The sequence below is a fragment of the Squalius cephalus genome, assembly GCF_949319135.1.
Source record: "Squalius cephalus genome assembly, chromosome: 13".
Lineage (NCBI taxonomy): Eukaryota > Metazoa > Chordata > Actinopteri > Cypriniformes > Leuciscidae > Squalius > Squalius cephalus.
The window spans coordinates 15,525,265-15,540,959 of record NC_137134.1 but is presented as its reverse complement, the minus strand read 5'-3'; the positions used below and the strand labels follow the sequence as shown (position 1 = coordinate 15,540,959).

The window sequence follows — 15,695 nt, the reverse complement described above, 5'->3', positions numbered from 1 at the left end:
AATTGTGTTAATAATGTAGGCTAATACCTCTTGTTCTTGTGGCGTTGAGTAATAAATAATGGTAATTTCATTGGTGTAATCTTAAAAAGGTTACTTTAAAACATCCAACGGATCACATCTGTTATGTATTGTCAGCATGAATCAGAAGTCATGATAATCTTTACTCCCCGAATGCGACATATATCCGAGTTAAATGGCTTCTCAGACAAGAACAAATGTAGGGCGGGACTTGGTTTTTGTCCATTGCAAATCGTTTGGATGGCTGGTTTGCTATTGGTCAATCTCATGTGAGTGACAGGTTGCCCCGCCCTCGTGCCAGTAAACGCATCATCAAAGAAAAGAAGAGATGTCACTGCAAGAGGGACAGGAAGATGCACAGACAAATCATTTATAATAAATACTGCAATATTCCTTTAAAAAGAATGAAAAAATAATTAATTTAAAAAGAATTGTCAACTTTCACAGTGACTTTAAAATATATAATAAACATTATTACTGCTTTTTAAAATAATTCACCCAAAAATGAATATTATGTTATCATGTCATTCCAAAACTTTACGCTGCATACTTACACATCTTCTATCCACACAACAAGTAAACTATCCTTTTAAGCTCAGTATTTTATGAGCACAGACAGCAGCTGTGTCACGTCCCCATTCAACCCCTGCACTGCATGATGAAAACTGCCCTCTAGATGCTGCATCCGTCCCGCCACATTCATCTTTGTTGTTTTCTCTCACTTTTTACTGACCTGCATTAAGCTCTAAATACATCTGTGCACAGCTGCTGAGTTTGGCCCAGATAACTGTCACGCTGATCTGAGACCTGCCAGCAAGAGTTTATAGTTATGTTATATTACATTATAATTCACACTACTGCAGTACTGTCATTTTTTGTAAAATAATCACTTACTTGACCTAATAAAAACCTTTTTAGTTCCCCATTTCAGTCAAATAAAAGGCGTGAATAGATGTGCTCTGCGGTTAAAAGTTAACAGCAGATAAACTTTACAACCGTGCAATAAAGCTCAAGTGATTTTAAATACTTTCTCCGATATCCCAATTTAGTATTCAGGGACAGCATTAAGCTAGCCATTTGTAGGTTAAGATATACATTATTTAAATGCATTCGGATTTGATCATCTAAAAGCTTTCCGTGAGTTTCCCAGACAGACCACGCTTTGATTTGTGGATTATAGGGGATTTTCAGTTACTAGATAGATTTACAAATAAAAGCAGGGGGAGGGGATAATCTAACCTCTGATGTGAGCAAGAATATAAAAGGAAGTTAAGAATGGTACCTTATGAGAAGAAGAGAAGAGGCTTGCAACAGATGGGAGTCTGCGCATTGAACATAGTGACACTTACAGAGCGTTACCAGAAAAGAGTCACTTTATGAATGTGTCAGACAGCAGGGAATAAAGGTAGCCTTTGTACACCATCCTTGTTATGGTATTATTTTTTATGTGAGTGTATGATTGTTAAACTTTAAACATTATTGAAAAGATGAAATTAATTGAAATGGCAAATGCAGATTGTACAGAGCAGAGGAAATGCACACAGAGAGAGAGAAGTAAAGGTTTCTGATGGAGGGGGTGATAAACACATCTATAATTCAGCAGCAGCATGAAGAGAGCGAATGAGAGGATGAGAATGAAAATAACCAGGATTTGCATACATTTTCATTCTAACCATTGAGCCAATTATAATCTCATTGTGCATGTACAGTGTTACTCCATGTATATGTTTTGCTTTGGATTGGTCTAAGGAGTAGTGAATAATAAATCCAATTTAAGACAATGCACTCTCATATTTATTTTCTTCACGTTTTTAATATTTTCATCCACATTTGTCACAATATCATTGTAGATCCTTGGTGGTGCAAATATGAAGAAGCACTACACTGACATTACAGCTGATCATCAACCAATTTCAAAAGTCAAATAAACAGACAGGCACTTCCCTAAGCTTTTCTCTGTGATGGGGCAAGGAGGGCTATAGGTACAATGCAAAGGTAACACGACAAGATGCTAAATACTGTTTTACATTCATATTTTCATAGTGAGTGGGCTGCATATCAGATCTTCAAAATTTTGTGTGACGTTTAAGATACTAAGCTTCAAATAACACATTTTGGTTCAAATATTTGTGGATCTCGCTGAACCTGTGAGAGAAAATACATTGCAGAGTAAGTACCCATTTCACCAGATGCAAAAATAACAACATTTTAAGACATGTTCTGATAAAGATAAGACGTTGTACACCTTTAGGTGCTGCCGGACTGAAAGTGACCCTAAGGAACTGGAAATAAAAACAAGAAAGGAAAAGGCTGCTCTGGGAAAAAGCGAAAGCTCCACTTTACACAAATAATGAAACAAGAGCAAGACAAGTGCTGTGATAATGAGCCACATCCATCTTTTTAGAAAAACATTCTCTAAATCTGAAGGGACCAGTGTGCGGTAATGCTTTAAGAAGGGCATGAAATAACACAAGCAACACGAGACACAAACAGGCCTTTAAAAGCCATCGGCAGCAGCTCTATCCGAACGAACACAATCACACACACAGACAAATCCCTTTCCTGTAGAAATGAACACTCAGAGAGAGTGTAGCTCTACCGTAAATACAATCTTTACTTAAACCGGGACCACAGCACAATTGTCATACATTTCAAGCCTTATTTTTTTCTTATTTACCACCTCCTTAAAAAAGAAAGGTATGAACCCATGGTCCCGTTCATTGCCGGGGATGGGAGCTCTGAACACAGGGGTCCACGTGGTCCTTGACAGCCCCACCAAACACGTCCACATCTCGGTCTGTCCAGGGCACCACGTTCCCCAGCCGTGGCGATTCTGGGCAAGCCGCCAGAGCGGCCACTTCTGTTGGCGACAACACGCGGTCCCAAAGGTTAAATAAGGAAAGCTCCCCAACAAGAGCCTGGGATGCGTCAAACCGCCCACCAAGGGTGTCCTGCAGTGAAGCCAAGGAGAGACGAAGGGTTACACATAGATAAACACAACGTTGCATCAAAAATAATGTGCAGAAATGGTACCTTAAAGGAACAACACCTTGTCAAAGGGGTAGTACCCTCAAAGGTACACCTTTGTACCTTAACGAGTCCTGAAGGACGCAAATAGTGTCAGGGAAGAAAATACCCCTAAAAGGTGCATGTTAGTAGCTTAGAGTTGAAAAATGTACCATTTAGGGTGCTACTAAACTTTTAGGGGCGCGAAGGGTACTGCCCAATTGACAAGCTTTTGCACTCCTAAAGGTTAAAAATGTTAGCAATTTTTTCTGAGAGTGAAGGTGTACTTTCGAGGGTGTATTCAGACTCTTCCAGAACTCCTTGTCTTGCTCACCTGTTCCTGTCCCAATACCAAGACGCCCCCGGATTTGATTGGGTGCCATGCGGATAACCCTTCACCCCGTCCTCTCAACTTTCCGCTTTGATATGCTTTCCAAACTCCATCCCGTAGGGTCCAACTCACACATATGTGCTGCCAGATGCCCTGCGGCAAAGATAGGGGCAGCTGTGCCACCTGTAAATGGAGGGAACGGTTGAGTCCATCAACTGTATTCTGCAAGGTTGTTGCGGATGGAAGGTGCGGCGATGTGTCTTACCTTATCATTGATGAGTAGTTCTGCAGGATTATGAATTCCCTGCAACAGGACAATTTCATTGGGTTGTTCCGGTACAGCATAGGAAAATGGTGTCCCAATTCCACTCTCGGCAGGCTTGAGCCACAGACATGCCGTGAAGGCGTACATCTCTGGAATATTCCGCCTGACAAGCCCATACATGTAGTTAGTCCGCACGGGGAAGGAAAGTTTATACCCTTGGGGGTAACTGTAATCTGTAAGACCTGAGGAGAAAAGATTAAGAGAATGAGTTTAAAATCGAGAGACAATTTCACCACCTTTCCCCTGAGTTGGACCCAACCCTCCTCCTTACTCTGTTCCAGCTCTGCAATACGCTCTTGCAGGGTGTTGAGTCCCTGGTCGATGTGCTGGTGGTGGCTCTGGGTCTCTTTGCGCAGGTTCTTCCTCTCCTTCTCCAGCAGTCTAATCTTCTTTTCCAGCTCTCCCTCCAAATCCTCCACAGGCCTGCCAGGCTCGCCCACCACTACGCTCCCCAATGTGCTCACAGTGTGCTCAGTGTGGTTCAACGCTGCAGGGCCGATTTCCAACTGAGAGAGAATTATGCAAGAGGTCATTATTGCAAAACCTAATGTATCCTGTTTAGCGTGTTTATCTGATTATATTAATTTGCATTCCAAGAACTTAAAAAATTATGTGCTGTTGAATTAGAAAAACTTTTAACATTCAAAGAGAGCAAGATGTTAGTATTATTTCTGATCCTCAAACACCTATTATATGTTTTTAGAAGACTTGGAATATGATGCATGAGTTGTACAAACTACCTTTTTAAATCTTTTATGTTGCTTTTACATCCTTTTGGAAGTTTGGGCGTTCCTTCTAATTGCATAGAAAAGAGCAACCACTACATTCTTCAAAATATATTGTTCCTCATATGGCTTTGGAACGACATAAGGTTGAGTAAATTCAGTTCACATTTATTTGTATAGCACTTTTCACAATACATATAGTTTCACAGCAGCTTTGCAGAAAATGCATGTTTCAATGATAAATAAATTTTGCCCTAATGAACAGGAAATCTAGCATAAAATCAAGATATTTCCTTTAACCTCTTTAAATGACAGAATTTTCATTATTGTCTATACTAATCCGTAACATTATTATTTTAGTAGTATGTATTTTATTATTTAAAATAGCTTAAAATAGCTTATATTTTAAATTTTCATTTAAATTTTACTTTTTGCAATTTGTTGTGCTTTTTTATTGTATTTTATTTTATATTTCTATTAAGCTAGTTATAATTTTAGCAATTCTAGTACTTCAACTTATTTAATTTCCGTTAGTTGTCCAGTTTCCCATGTAATATTTATATTTTATTTTATTCCAGCTTTATTTCAATTAATATTTATTTGCTTTATTTTAATAGTTTTTTTTTTTTTTTAGTTTCAGTTAACAATAACAACTCTGATCCATAAGTCTATATCACAACATCTACAAATCAGGTGTAGCTGAGAACCTGTACTATTCTCTCCTCCCTCATGATTTATGTATATGCCTTTCAGGAGATGAACAAGATGGAGGGGAAAGGAATCACTGTCAAGGTGAGAAAGAGACACAGAGGCATACTACAATATCTATGAACAGGGACACTTCTCCTCAAAATACCCAAGCAATCTTTGCAAACAAGTTTATTTACAAAACTGTTTCCCCTGCCCCGAAATTCCCTTTCAGACAGAGAATTATACTGTCAAGTCTTAAAGAATTTATTATTATTACCAACCTCCAACTTCTCTATGCGATCTTTAAGTTGAAGGATCGCTCTCTCCAGTTCCTCCACAGCCCGCGCCGTCTGCAGCTGTACTGCAACCGAGCTGCTCACATCATCCCCGGCCATGTGGCGCCGGTTGCTCGCCCACACTCCCATACTCCGCTCGTGCAGAGTCCTCTCCTCCAGTCCGTTCTCACACTCCGTGAGCTTCCCGGTTAGCTCCGTGATGGTCTTCTGGTCAATGAGGATCTGGTCGTTTTGTTGCATGACGATCTGTCGGAGCTCCTCAGCAGTGATGCGGAGGCTCCAGTCCTCCTCGTCGACAAACGGGTCATCGGCTTGTTGTCTCAAATCCCTTGATTTGCAATCACTGATGGGAACAGGGGTACAAATGAGTCGATCGAGGGTGAACTGTTTGGGACTCGGCCCAGTCACGTCCCCAGTGCTCAATTCATTGAGCGACGGTATCTCCAGGCCGATGTCCAACCCGCCTCCTTCATAGGATTCAGCACCATGGAGAGCTCCGAGCGGGCCGGCGCGCGCCACGGATCCCGGCAGCGGCTCCAGTAGTGAGAGCGAGCTGTTGTCGGAGAGCGCCTGGGGCGCGGCGGCCGATGATCGCGAATACACGCTGGCGATGATGCAGATGCCCACGCCAAGAAAAGCCAGGAGGCCAGCGGACACCAAAACCACGACGAACTTCATCACGCGAATTGAGATTTACAATCAAAGCGCTGAATGTACCTTTAAGTGTGTTTAATAATTACAAAACAAAAATGTAAACGAGATCACATTCAGTTTTCTCCACCAGAAGCAGGTGTGGATGAAATAAAGGTCGATGCATCGGTTGTTTTTCCTTCGCTCTCGGTAGATGATGCTGTGCCTCCTCCTCTCGTGTTGCTAAGCGCTCCTCCGACCGGTTACTATGGCGATTGGCTACTGCGAGCGAGACTGTGATAAAAATGCGTGTCACGCATGTGTCACATAGATATAAATGATAATAAACAACTTTTGGTCTCTTCATCATCAATGAATGCTTTGGCAGAACATGCGAACAGACTGAGATGCTGAAAAGAAAATGCAGCCTATTAGAACATAATGAGTGAATAGAATTGTTAAACCAAAATTTAGTGATTCCATTTTGAACACAAGCATGATCGTATAGGACACAATTTATGGATACCTTTTAAGTTTACCCAATATACACCATTTAATGGTTTGGGTTTTGTAAGATCTTTAAATGTTTTTGAAAGAAGCATCTTATGCTCACCAAAGGCTGCATTTTTGTGATCAAAAATACAGTAAAAACAGTAATATTGTGAAACATTATTACTATTTAAAATACATAGCCTATATTCGATTTGAATGTATTTTAAAATGTAATTTATTCCTGTGATCAAAGCTGTATTTTCAGCATCATTACTCCAGTCTTCAGTGTCACATGTCATTCTATGATGATTTTATAATCAAGAAACTTTTCTGATGATTATTATTGTTGAAAGCAGTTGTAGCTCCGCCCCCTGTGCCGGGAGCAGCAGCTCATTTGCATTTTAAGGGACAGACACAAAACGGTGCGTGCACCTTCAAAAAGTGACAATTTTAACATGCTATATAAAACTATCTGTGGGGTATTTTGAGCTAAAACTTCACATACACACTCTGGGGACATCAGACTTATTTTACATCTTGTGAAAAGGGCATTTTACCACTCCTTTTAATCAAATCTGCTGGATAAATGATGACTCTCTCATAAAGACCAGTCAGTCGTCGCCACCTACTGTCGAATCGACGTAAACTCCAGATATAGATTTGTAACTGTGGAAAGTGGAAGAGAGTCTATCAGTGACCGCTTTACACAGCAAACTGTTGGCAAACTGGCTTAAACTGCCCTAAAGCGGCTTAATGGCTTCCCTCCCCGACTCGTTCCCAAAGTGTGCACTTACTCTCTCTTCACCCTGCAGTCAGCTCAAAGAATACACTGAAAATAGACTATATAACCAACTTTACGCGGGTAAAGGTACTCCTTGGTCTTGGAGTCGTGACTACGTTTTGGATGCACTAAATACAACTTAAACAATCATAGCGCAAAATACTCAATCGAAAAAGGGCAGCATTTAAGAAAAAAAAAACTCCACAATATTTAGAATCCTTCATATGCAAAAATGCCAGTAAAGAAAACTTAATCGTCCAAATAAGTAAAATAAAGATCATTTTTTGCATTTTTTTTAATCCACAAATGCAGATATAAGTCTTTTTTTTTTTTTACCTTGAGGTCAGTGCTGATTTATTGAATGTCTTATATAAAAAAAGCACATAAGTGTCATTAACAATCTACTAAAGTATGGATGCAGTCAATTGAAATTATAGAGGTGCACAAACACAGTCCAATATATAGACTACCTATCAACAATTTATCAAACCTTTATTTATTGAAATGGTTGAGGTATATCTTGAAAGACATATCTATGGGTGAAAAAAAGAATAAACAATTACCAAAACAGAAAAAAATACATCAGTCTTTTTATGACTCCATATGTAAGCTGATGTAAGCTGCTTCTTATCCACTCATTGTAGTTCTGCTCATCTCATTAAAGCCATTAATGTTCAATATAAATAAAATAAATCTTCAGCTGCATCGAATCGCTGCATGAAAAATACTTTCTCCACAGAGAAAAACAAAGACATCCTCTTGGCTGCTCAGAAGTCCAGCCACTCAACCATGTAAACACAGTTAGATGGAGAGATTTCACCCCCTTCATGACAGTCATCGAACACCTAGAAGACAAAGAGTTAACTTAGCACATTAAACCACATGATGTTATCAACTAAAATATGTTTTCCAGAAGCTGCATCAGAATTGGTATTTAGATTTTTATTTCATGAACGCATTTACACGGTAATTGCAATTTAATAATGTCATGAGATTAATGGGTTTTAAATGGATATTAAAGGGATAGTTTACCCAAAAATTTAAATTCTATTAGTATTATTTATTCTAAATATAAACATTACCGGACACAATCCACATGGTGTTTTGACCAGGCCTGTGGGTTGAATTATGGGATTCACTCCCCTGTAGAGCTTCATCTGTCCATCGACACTCCCCACCGTCCCCTCTTTAGCAGCGATTATGGTCATCTCCACCTTGCCATCAAAGATCAGTGTGTTTAGGATGGTCTCGATGTCTTCCATGGACAGATCTACCTGCGCACAGGAACATCACCATATAATAAACCCATTTAGTTCATGTTTAATAACTCTGCAGCATTAAGATATTATTCCCACTCACTTTGCTGATGCCGAGCTCACAGATGTACTTCCACACTTCATGAGACGTGGCAAATGAGCTGTTTCTTTGCACCATGGGGCTCTGCTTACTGTCTCTCGCTGCTTCGGCCTAAAAACAAACATTTCTATTAACTCTTTCCCGGTCATTGATGGAATTTTCCATCATTTACAACACATCGCTTCCCAATTATTGACTAAATTTTCCGTAATTCACAACACAACGGTACGCAGCCGTTGATGAAACATTCCATCATTTGCTACACAATGCTTCCCCTCCATTGACGGAATTTGCCATCATTTATGACACAATGCTTCCCAATTATTGTTGGAATTTTCCGTAATTCACAATGCATTGCTTCCTAGCCATTGATGGAATTTTCCATCATTTATGACACAATGCTTCCCAATTATTGACGAAATTTTCCGTAATTCACAACACAACGCTTTGCAGCCGTTGATGGAACTTTCCGTCATTTGCGACACAACGCTTCCCCTCCGTTGACGGAATTTTCCATCATTTATGACACAATGCTTCCCAATTATTGACGAAATTTTCCGTAATTCACTACACAACGCTTCGCAGTCGTTGATGGAACTTTCCGTCATTTGCGACACAGCGCTTCCCCTCCGTTGACGGAATATTCCATCATTTATGACACAATGCTTCCCAATTATTGACGAAATTTTCCGTAATTCACAACACAACGCTTCGCAGCCGTTGATGGAACTTTCCGTCATTTGCGACACAACGCTTCCCCTCCATTGACGGAATTTTCCATCATTTATGACACAATGCTTCCCAATTATTGACGAAATTTTCTGTAATTCACTACACAACGCTTCGCAGCCGTTGATGGAACTTTCCGTCATTTGCGACACAATGCTTCCCCTCCGTTGACGGAATTTTCCATCATTTATGACACAATGCTTCTCAATTATTGTTGGAATTTTCCGTAATTCACAACGCATTGCTTCCTAGCCATTGATGGAATTTTCCATCATTTATGACACAATGCTTCCCAATTACTGATGAAATTTTCCGTAATTCACAACACAACGCTTCGCAGCCGTTGATGGAACATTCCGTCATTTGCGACACAGCACTTCCCCTCCATTGACGGAATTTGCCATCATTTATGACACAATGCTTCCCAATTATTGACGAAATTTTCCGTAATTCACTACACAACGCTTCGCAGCCGTTGATGGAACTTTCCGTCATTTGCGACACAACGCTTCCCCTCCGTTGACGGAATTTGCCATCATTTATGACACAATGCTTCCCAATTATTGTTGGAATTTTCCGTAATTCACAACGCATTGCTTCCTAGCCATTGATGGAATTTTCCATCATTTATGACACAATGCTTCCCAATTATTGACGAAATTTTCCGTAATTCACAACACAACGCTTCGCAGGCGTTGATGGAACATTCCGTCACTTGCGACACAATGCTTCCCCTCCATTGACGGAATTTTTCATCATTTATGACTAGTGCTGTAGCTATCGATTATTTTAGTAATCGAGTATTCTACTGATTGTTCCATTGATTAATCGGATAACAAAAATTGTGGTAATAAAAATAGATCCAAGTGAACAACAGCCTTTAAAATGACTTAAAATACAAATAGGTAACACTTTACAATAAGGTTCATTAGTTAACTACCTTAGTTACCATACTAAAAATTAACAATACTTCTACAGCATTTATTAATTTTAGTTCATATTAATTTTAACATTTACTAATACATTATTAAAATCACAAACTCACAGCACGCAGAGATGCAGTTTGAGAAACCTGAGACGCGCTCCACGCATATATAAATGATAACAGTGTAACTATGAAACACGCATCCGAGGTTTTGCGTTCCCAAATGCACATTATTGGAAACCTAAACCAACAGCACATGCAGAGACTGAGTGTGTGTGGAGCAGCGTTTACTGTGAACGGAGCTGAGGTACTTTTATCACAATCTGCACGCATGTAAATAATTAAAGCGTTTTGCTTCTCTGTGTGAAAAAAAAAAAAAGAGCGCATATATTTTTTAAACTGAATCACAGCCTTTGTGATTTCATGATAGCACTATGCTATATTATGATTGCAAATGGTTTTATATAGATCGCGTAGCCTTAGACAATGCGGTTCATGGATTCTCATCTGTGAAAAGCCCCACTTCCGGTAATTTGCCGGTTACTCGACATGGGTAAATTGAAATCGAGGATTTTTTTAAATCGAGTACTCGACTTTAATCGAGGAATTGTTACAGCCCTATTTATGACACACCGCTTTCCCGCCATTGACGGATTTTTTCATTAATTTACGACACAACGCTGATGGAATTGTGCATAATTTACAACACAACACTTTCCCGCCATTGAAGAAATAGTCCATCATTTATGACACAATGCTTTACCGTGAATTTCCAGCAATTCATGTTTTCACTGTTATATGGTAGAGGGCGCTATTACACCTCTGCTGTAAGAGTACAGAATCTCCAGATCAAAACACAGGCAAAGCAGAAGAAACAAGCGATAAAAGCATTGCTTACGCATATGTAAGCTAATGCGATCATCAAACATTAATCATCATATAAATCAAAACTGCCTAAAGTTACAGAATGAAATGCAGAGCCCAGGAAGATGTATAGGACTGTGAAGCTTTGGGGATGTTGATGGACTCGATCTACCCGATATACGTTTTGATTATTGTTTTTTTTTGTTTTTTGTTCAAAATGTTGCTTTTTTTAAAAGAAACTTACCAACATTCAAGTGTTGCTAAAAAAAAAGAAAGCATTAACTTTTTTTTTTTTTTTTTTATATGCTAACAAAGAAAGAGCAGAATTCAAAATGTGAAAAATTCAAGATCACAAAGATTAAGAGGAATATGAAATGTTACAATCTAACCTTACTTTGCAGGAACTTAAAGCACTGTTGGTTGAGAACCTCAACAAACTCGGACTCGAAATCTTGATCGCTATACCAGGCGCCTCCTGTCACAGATCGGTCCGGCTGCAGGTTGTACAGCATGTAGACCTTCTTCTTAGAGGCCTGGATGGGAAAAATCCATGACTTTTCAGTAGGTCTAAGGCAAATTAAACATTTTAAATGTCTAAATGTTTGGAGATCAACTCACTGCAACAGACTTCACCGCTTTGATGAGTTTCTTACTCTCAAGATTCTTGAGGATTTTATTGATTTCTGTGAGTGGAAGGTTACTCTTATATCTGATGTCTCTGCTCCAAATTCCTTTAGAAAACAGAAAAAGCAATTAAAAATAAACTCTTTATCAATATAGATCAGTCGCTTAATAAAACAATGCTAAATGCAAACAATAAAAAATGCATTTTACCTTTATTCCCAGCATCCTCTATGATTTGGTAAACTAGTTTTTCTTGGTTATCAGAGCCTTTTACTTTACTGTGAAAAAATACATGCATAAATTATACATTATACAATTTTTTAATTAATTGTAATGCCTTTTTTAAATGTATGTGCACATATTTGCAAACATATTCACTAAATTTGTGTGAAATATATTTTAATTCACTAAGCTTGTGTTAACATTTATGAAACACACACGCATTTGCATTATATATATATATATATATATATATATATATATATATATATATAAATATACACACACACACTTATATATAGCAAATTAAGATGATGTGCTTGCATTTAAAGAGACAGACCTTGCAGACTGAACATCTTTAAGCCTGTATAAAAGGCCATTGCTGTTCTTGAGCAAGTCTAACTGACCCTGAGAACAGAAATGAAGAATCACACATATATTCACACACGTATAAAGAGCAGAGACACATGTTTCATGCACCGTCAGCTGGAGCTGAACATCTCACCACAGACAGCAGTCTGTTGATGGCCGAGGCTCGCTGCTGCGCCTCAACGTGCGGCATGTCATTCTGGATGACCTGGTCTGTGATCCCTTGTGGAAACTGCTGACACAGCTCTTTTATCCTTTAACAGAGGAAAAAATAAGGTCCTTGAGCAATATCAACTACATTTCCCGAAATTCTCTGCACAGCACGGCAAAAAGAAAAACATTCCTTTGCTCTTCATTATGTTAAAAGGGCGATAAAAATCTTCCTGTCTCAGTTAGTACAAATAGAAATATGAAAACTGAACATTTAATTCCGACCAAAAACACTTAAAGGGATAGTGCACCCAAAAATGAAAATTCTGAAAAATCATTTACTCACCCTCAAATTGTTCCAAACTTGTTTCTTCTGCTGAACACAAAAGATATTTGTAAGAATGTCGGTAACAAAACAGTTAATGGACCCCATTGACTGTCATAGTATTTTTATTATTTTTTTCAAGTCAATGGGGGCCATCAACCGTTTGGTTATCCATATTCTTCTAAAAAACTTATTTTAGTGTTCAGCAGAAGAAAGAAACTCATACATGTTTGGAACAACATGAGAGTGAGTAGCCTATATAATGACAGAATTTTTGTTTTTGGGTGAACTGTTCCTTTAAATTTTCTCAACATTAAAAACATCCACATATCATTACCACGACGCTCATCTTCTGGATCTAAACTTGGTTCGTTTTGCCATTAACTAACAAGTACTTACAATAAACAAAGTCTACAAAATAGCTTTGATGTTAACTTTAATTGCTTCTAAAAATCCATCCACGCGTTATGTTGTGTTTACAGGCCAAGACTCGCATGTTAAACTGCGCTGAACTCACCGATTCTCGATATCTACAGGGTCCGTTGACTCTTTTTTTACTTTAACTTCTGTCATTGTTCATGAGAAGGGAATTACTTGAGGATAAAGTCAAATGTCAACAATATTAGTAATAATACATTCATATATCCATTTGAAGTTGAAGTGAAACGCTGTAGAATGTCAGTCTGCACTCCTCAAGTCTCGCGGTAGGCGGGGAGAGTTTACAGGCGGCTGGGTTGCCAGATCGCGCCAAATAAACGTTCAAACGGGTTATCAAACACTAGCAAAAATTACCGACTTTCTTCTTCTGAATAAATGAAAATAAGCTATTTTTGTCGTTAACACCGACTTTAATCTGGAGGTATACCGATAAATCCCACAAACGCGACTTAAAATATGTATAACCAAAACAAGATCAAAGTGAAGAATAAAAGGAAGACACGGCAACACAGACAGGCACAATGCGAACCAAGTAAAAGCTTCATACCGCCACCTACTTTCCTGGAGTACGAGAAGAATTAACCCTTTCACGCATAGAGGTCACTACAGTGGACAGCTATTAAAAAAGCATTTTCTTGAATTTGCACGGGTTTTTATGGCAAAGTTGCACATCAGCCTTTTCATTGGACCCTGGTGCATCATCCTATAAATTGCAACCAAGTGGCAAGCCGTTGTGTTTCGATTTTTCCCCCTCCAAACCAAGATGGCCAAGGGTCAGTCAGACATGCCAAGTTGCTCCAGAATATCCACCGATTCCTTCTATCCTAGGAGACTCTTGTAGGTAAAAAAAAATATTGCAGCATCAATCAATATCTAATGAGTCATATCACAGTAAAATTTTCCAAGTTTTGATTTTAGATTGAGAGAAAACTCTGATTAATCACATGTCCACTGTAGTGGACGTCATGCATCAACTGCTATATTTAAGCTACAATTCATAATTATAATGTGAATATTGTTTTTGAAATTTAAAACTTAAAAACTTAATATGCATTGACTTTTTCTACTGTAAATAAATGTATTTGTATTATTAGAATGTAATTTTCATTGACATCGAAAAAAGTCATGTGATTACATAATGTATGACACTTAATGCATTACTTTACTTGTTAGATCAAAAAGTAATCTGATTTCGTAATGCACGTTATTGTAATGCGTTTTTTTACTCATAACATCAAAAAGTAATCTGATTACGTAATGCATGTTACTTTTAATGCGTTTCTTTACTTGTTACATCAAAAAGTAATCTGATTAGGTAATGCATGTTACTTGTAATGCTTTTCCTTCCTCATAACATCAAAAAGTAATCTGATTATGTAATATGCGTTATTGTAATGCGTTTTTTTACTCGTAACATCAAAAAGTAATCTGATTATGTAATGTGCGTTATTGTAATGCGTTTCTTTACTCGTAACATCAAAAAGTAATCTGATTATGTAATGTGCGTTATTGTAATGCGTTTCTTTACTCGTAACATCAAAAAGTAATCTGATTACGTAATGCACATTACTTGTAGTTAATTATTTGTTAGATCAAAAAGTAATCTGATTAGGTAATGCATGTTACTTGTAACACATTACTTTACTTGTAACATAAAAAAAGTAATCTGAATGCGTTATGCATGTTACTTGTAATGCGTTACCCCCAACACTGATCATTTCAGATGAGATTGAAAAAACATATCGCTAGGTTTTCTCAGAGGAGGGCTATGATAGAAATGTGCATGTCCATCTTGAACATAATCAGAATGATCAGCTAATAAGGGTAAATCTCCATACTCTGGTGCACTGGAGGGAGCATCTGAGTGGTTTCCACAGTTGTACCTTGACAGGCTGTAGAAAATTCTGATGGAATCACATCCTCATGTTCTGATATCAAAGATACGCGAAGTGCAACTTGTATGAAGTTGTATGAAGCCTTTGCAATATTTCGCATTTATATTTTTTGTATATATTTTATAGTTTTCACATGATTTGATATAATTGCATTGATTAGTTTGTTAAATTCACATACTTTATCTGTTTGATTATTGTCTTATATTTAATATAGTATATCTTAAGTTTAATCCATAACCGCATGCTGTCCACTCAAGTGGACATCTGAAGATCTCTTTGAAAAATTTGTAAAAAAATAAAATAAAAATCAATTCTTGTTTTTCATGCCCTAAGAGCGATAAAAACACATAGGAAAAAAATCCTGACTGAGGTTATCATAATTCATGCATGAAAGGGTTAATATTAACATTGGGTGTTATTTGTTTAAAGACATTCAGCATCATAGAAAGATTTTTTTTTTATTTCTTTCCTATTCCTAATGACACTTATCTTCTTTTATAAGAATAA

The 15,695-nt window shown here is 37.9% G+C and overlaps 2 protein-coding genes across 2 annotated transcripts; both read right to left on the bottom strand.

Moving 5' to 3' along the window:
• Positions 1-1,793: 1,793 nt before the first annotated feature.
• On the bottom strand, positions 1,794-6,260 carry nptxrb (neuronal pentraxin receptor b). Its single transcript, XM_079890290.1, has 5 exons — positions 5,377-6,260; positions 3,952-4,186; positions 3,621-3,862; positions 3,359-3,538; positions 1,794-2,969 (listed from the first exon to the last, which is right to left on the bottom strand). The coding sequence occupies exons 1-5, from the start codon at positions 6,067-6,069 to the stop codon at positions 2,736-2,738; spliced, it is 1,584 nt and encodes a 527-aa protein (XP_079746416.1). The 5' UTR covers positions 6,070-6,260; the 3' UTR covers positions 1,794-2,735.
• Positions 6,261-7,769: 1,509 nt separating this feature from the next.
• polr3f (polymerase (RNA) III (DNA directed) polypeptide F) lies at positions 7,770-13,856 on the bottom strand. The gene is made up of 9 exons (XM_079891229.1): positions 13,373-13,856; positions 12,517-12,634; positions 12,352-12,419; positions 12,003-12,070; positions 11,787-11,899; positions 11,558-11,701; positions 8,654-8,761; positions 8,377-8,568; positions 7,770-8,139 (listed from the first exon to the last, which is right to left on the bottom strand). Exons 1-9 carry the CDS (start codon positions 13,426-13,428, stop codon positions 8,062-8,064), a joined length of 945 nt encoding a protein of 314 aa, XP_079747355.1. The 5' UTR covers positions 13,429-13,856; the 3' UTR covers positions 7,770-8,061.
• Between the last annotated feature and the right edge of the window lie 1,839 nt (positions 13,857-15,695).

Coding starts and splice junctions, on each gene's coding strand:
- nptxrb (XM_079890290.1), bottom strand. CDS start 6,069: ATGAAGTTCGTCGTGGTTTTGGTGTCCGCTGGCCTCCTGGCTTTTCTT. Junction 3,539..3,620: donor AACTACTCATCAATGATAAG/GTAAGACACATC, acceptor CTCCATTTACAG/GTGGCACAGCTGCCCCTATC. Junction 2,970..3,358: donor TGGTATTGGGACAGGAACAG/GTGAGCAAGACA, acceptor GCTTCACTGCAG/GACACCCTTGGTGGGCGGTT.
- polr3f (XM_079891229.1), bottom strand. CDS start 13,428: ATGACAGAAGTTAAAGTAAAAAAAGAGTCAACGGACCCTGTAGATATC. Junction 11,900..12,002: donor AGAGGATGCTGGGAATAAAG/GTAAAATGCATT, acceptor TGTTTTCTAAAG/GAATTTGGAGCAGAGACATC. Junction 8,569..8,653: donor GTGAGCTCGGCATCAGCAAA/GTGAGTGGGAAT, acceptor TCCTGTGCGCAG/GTAGATCTGTCCATGGAAGA.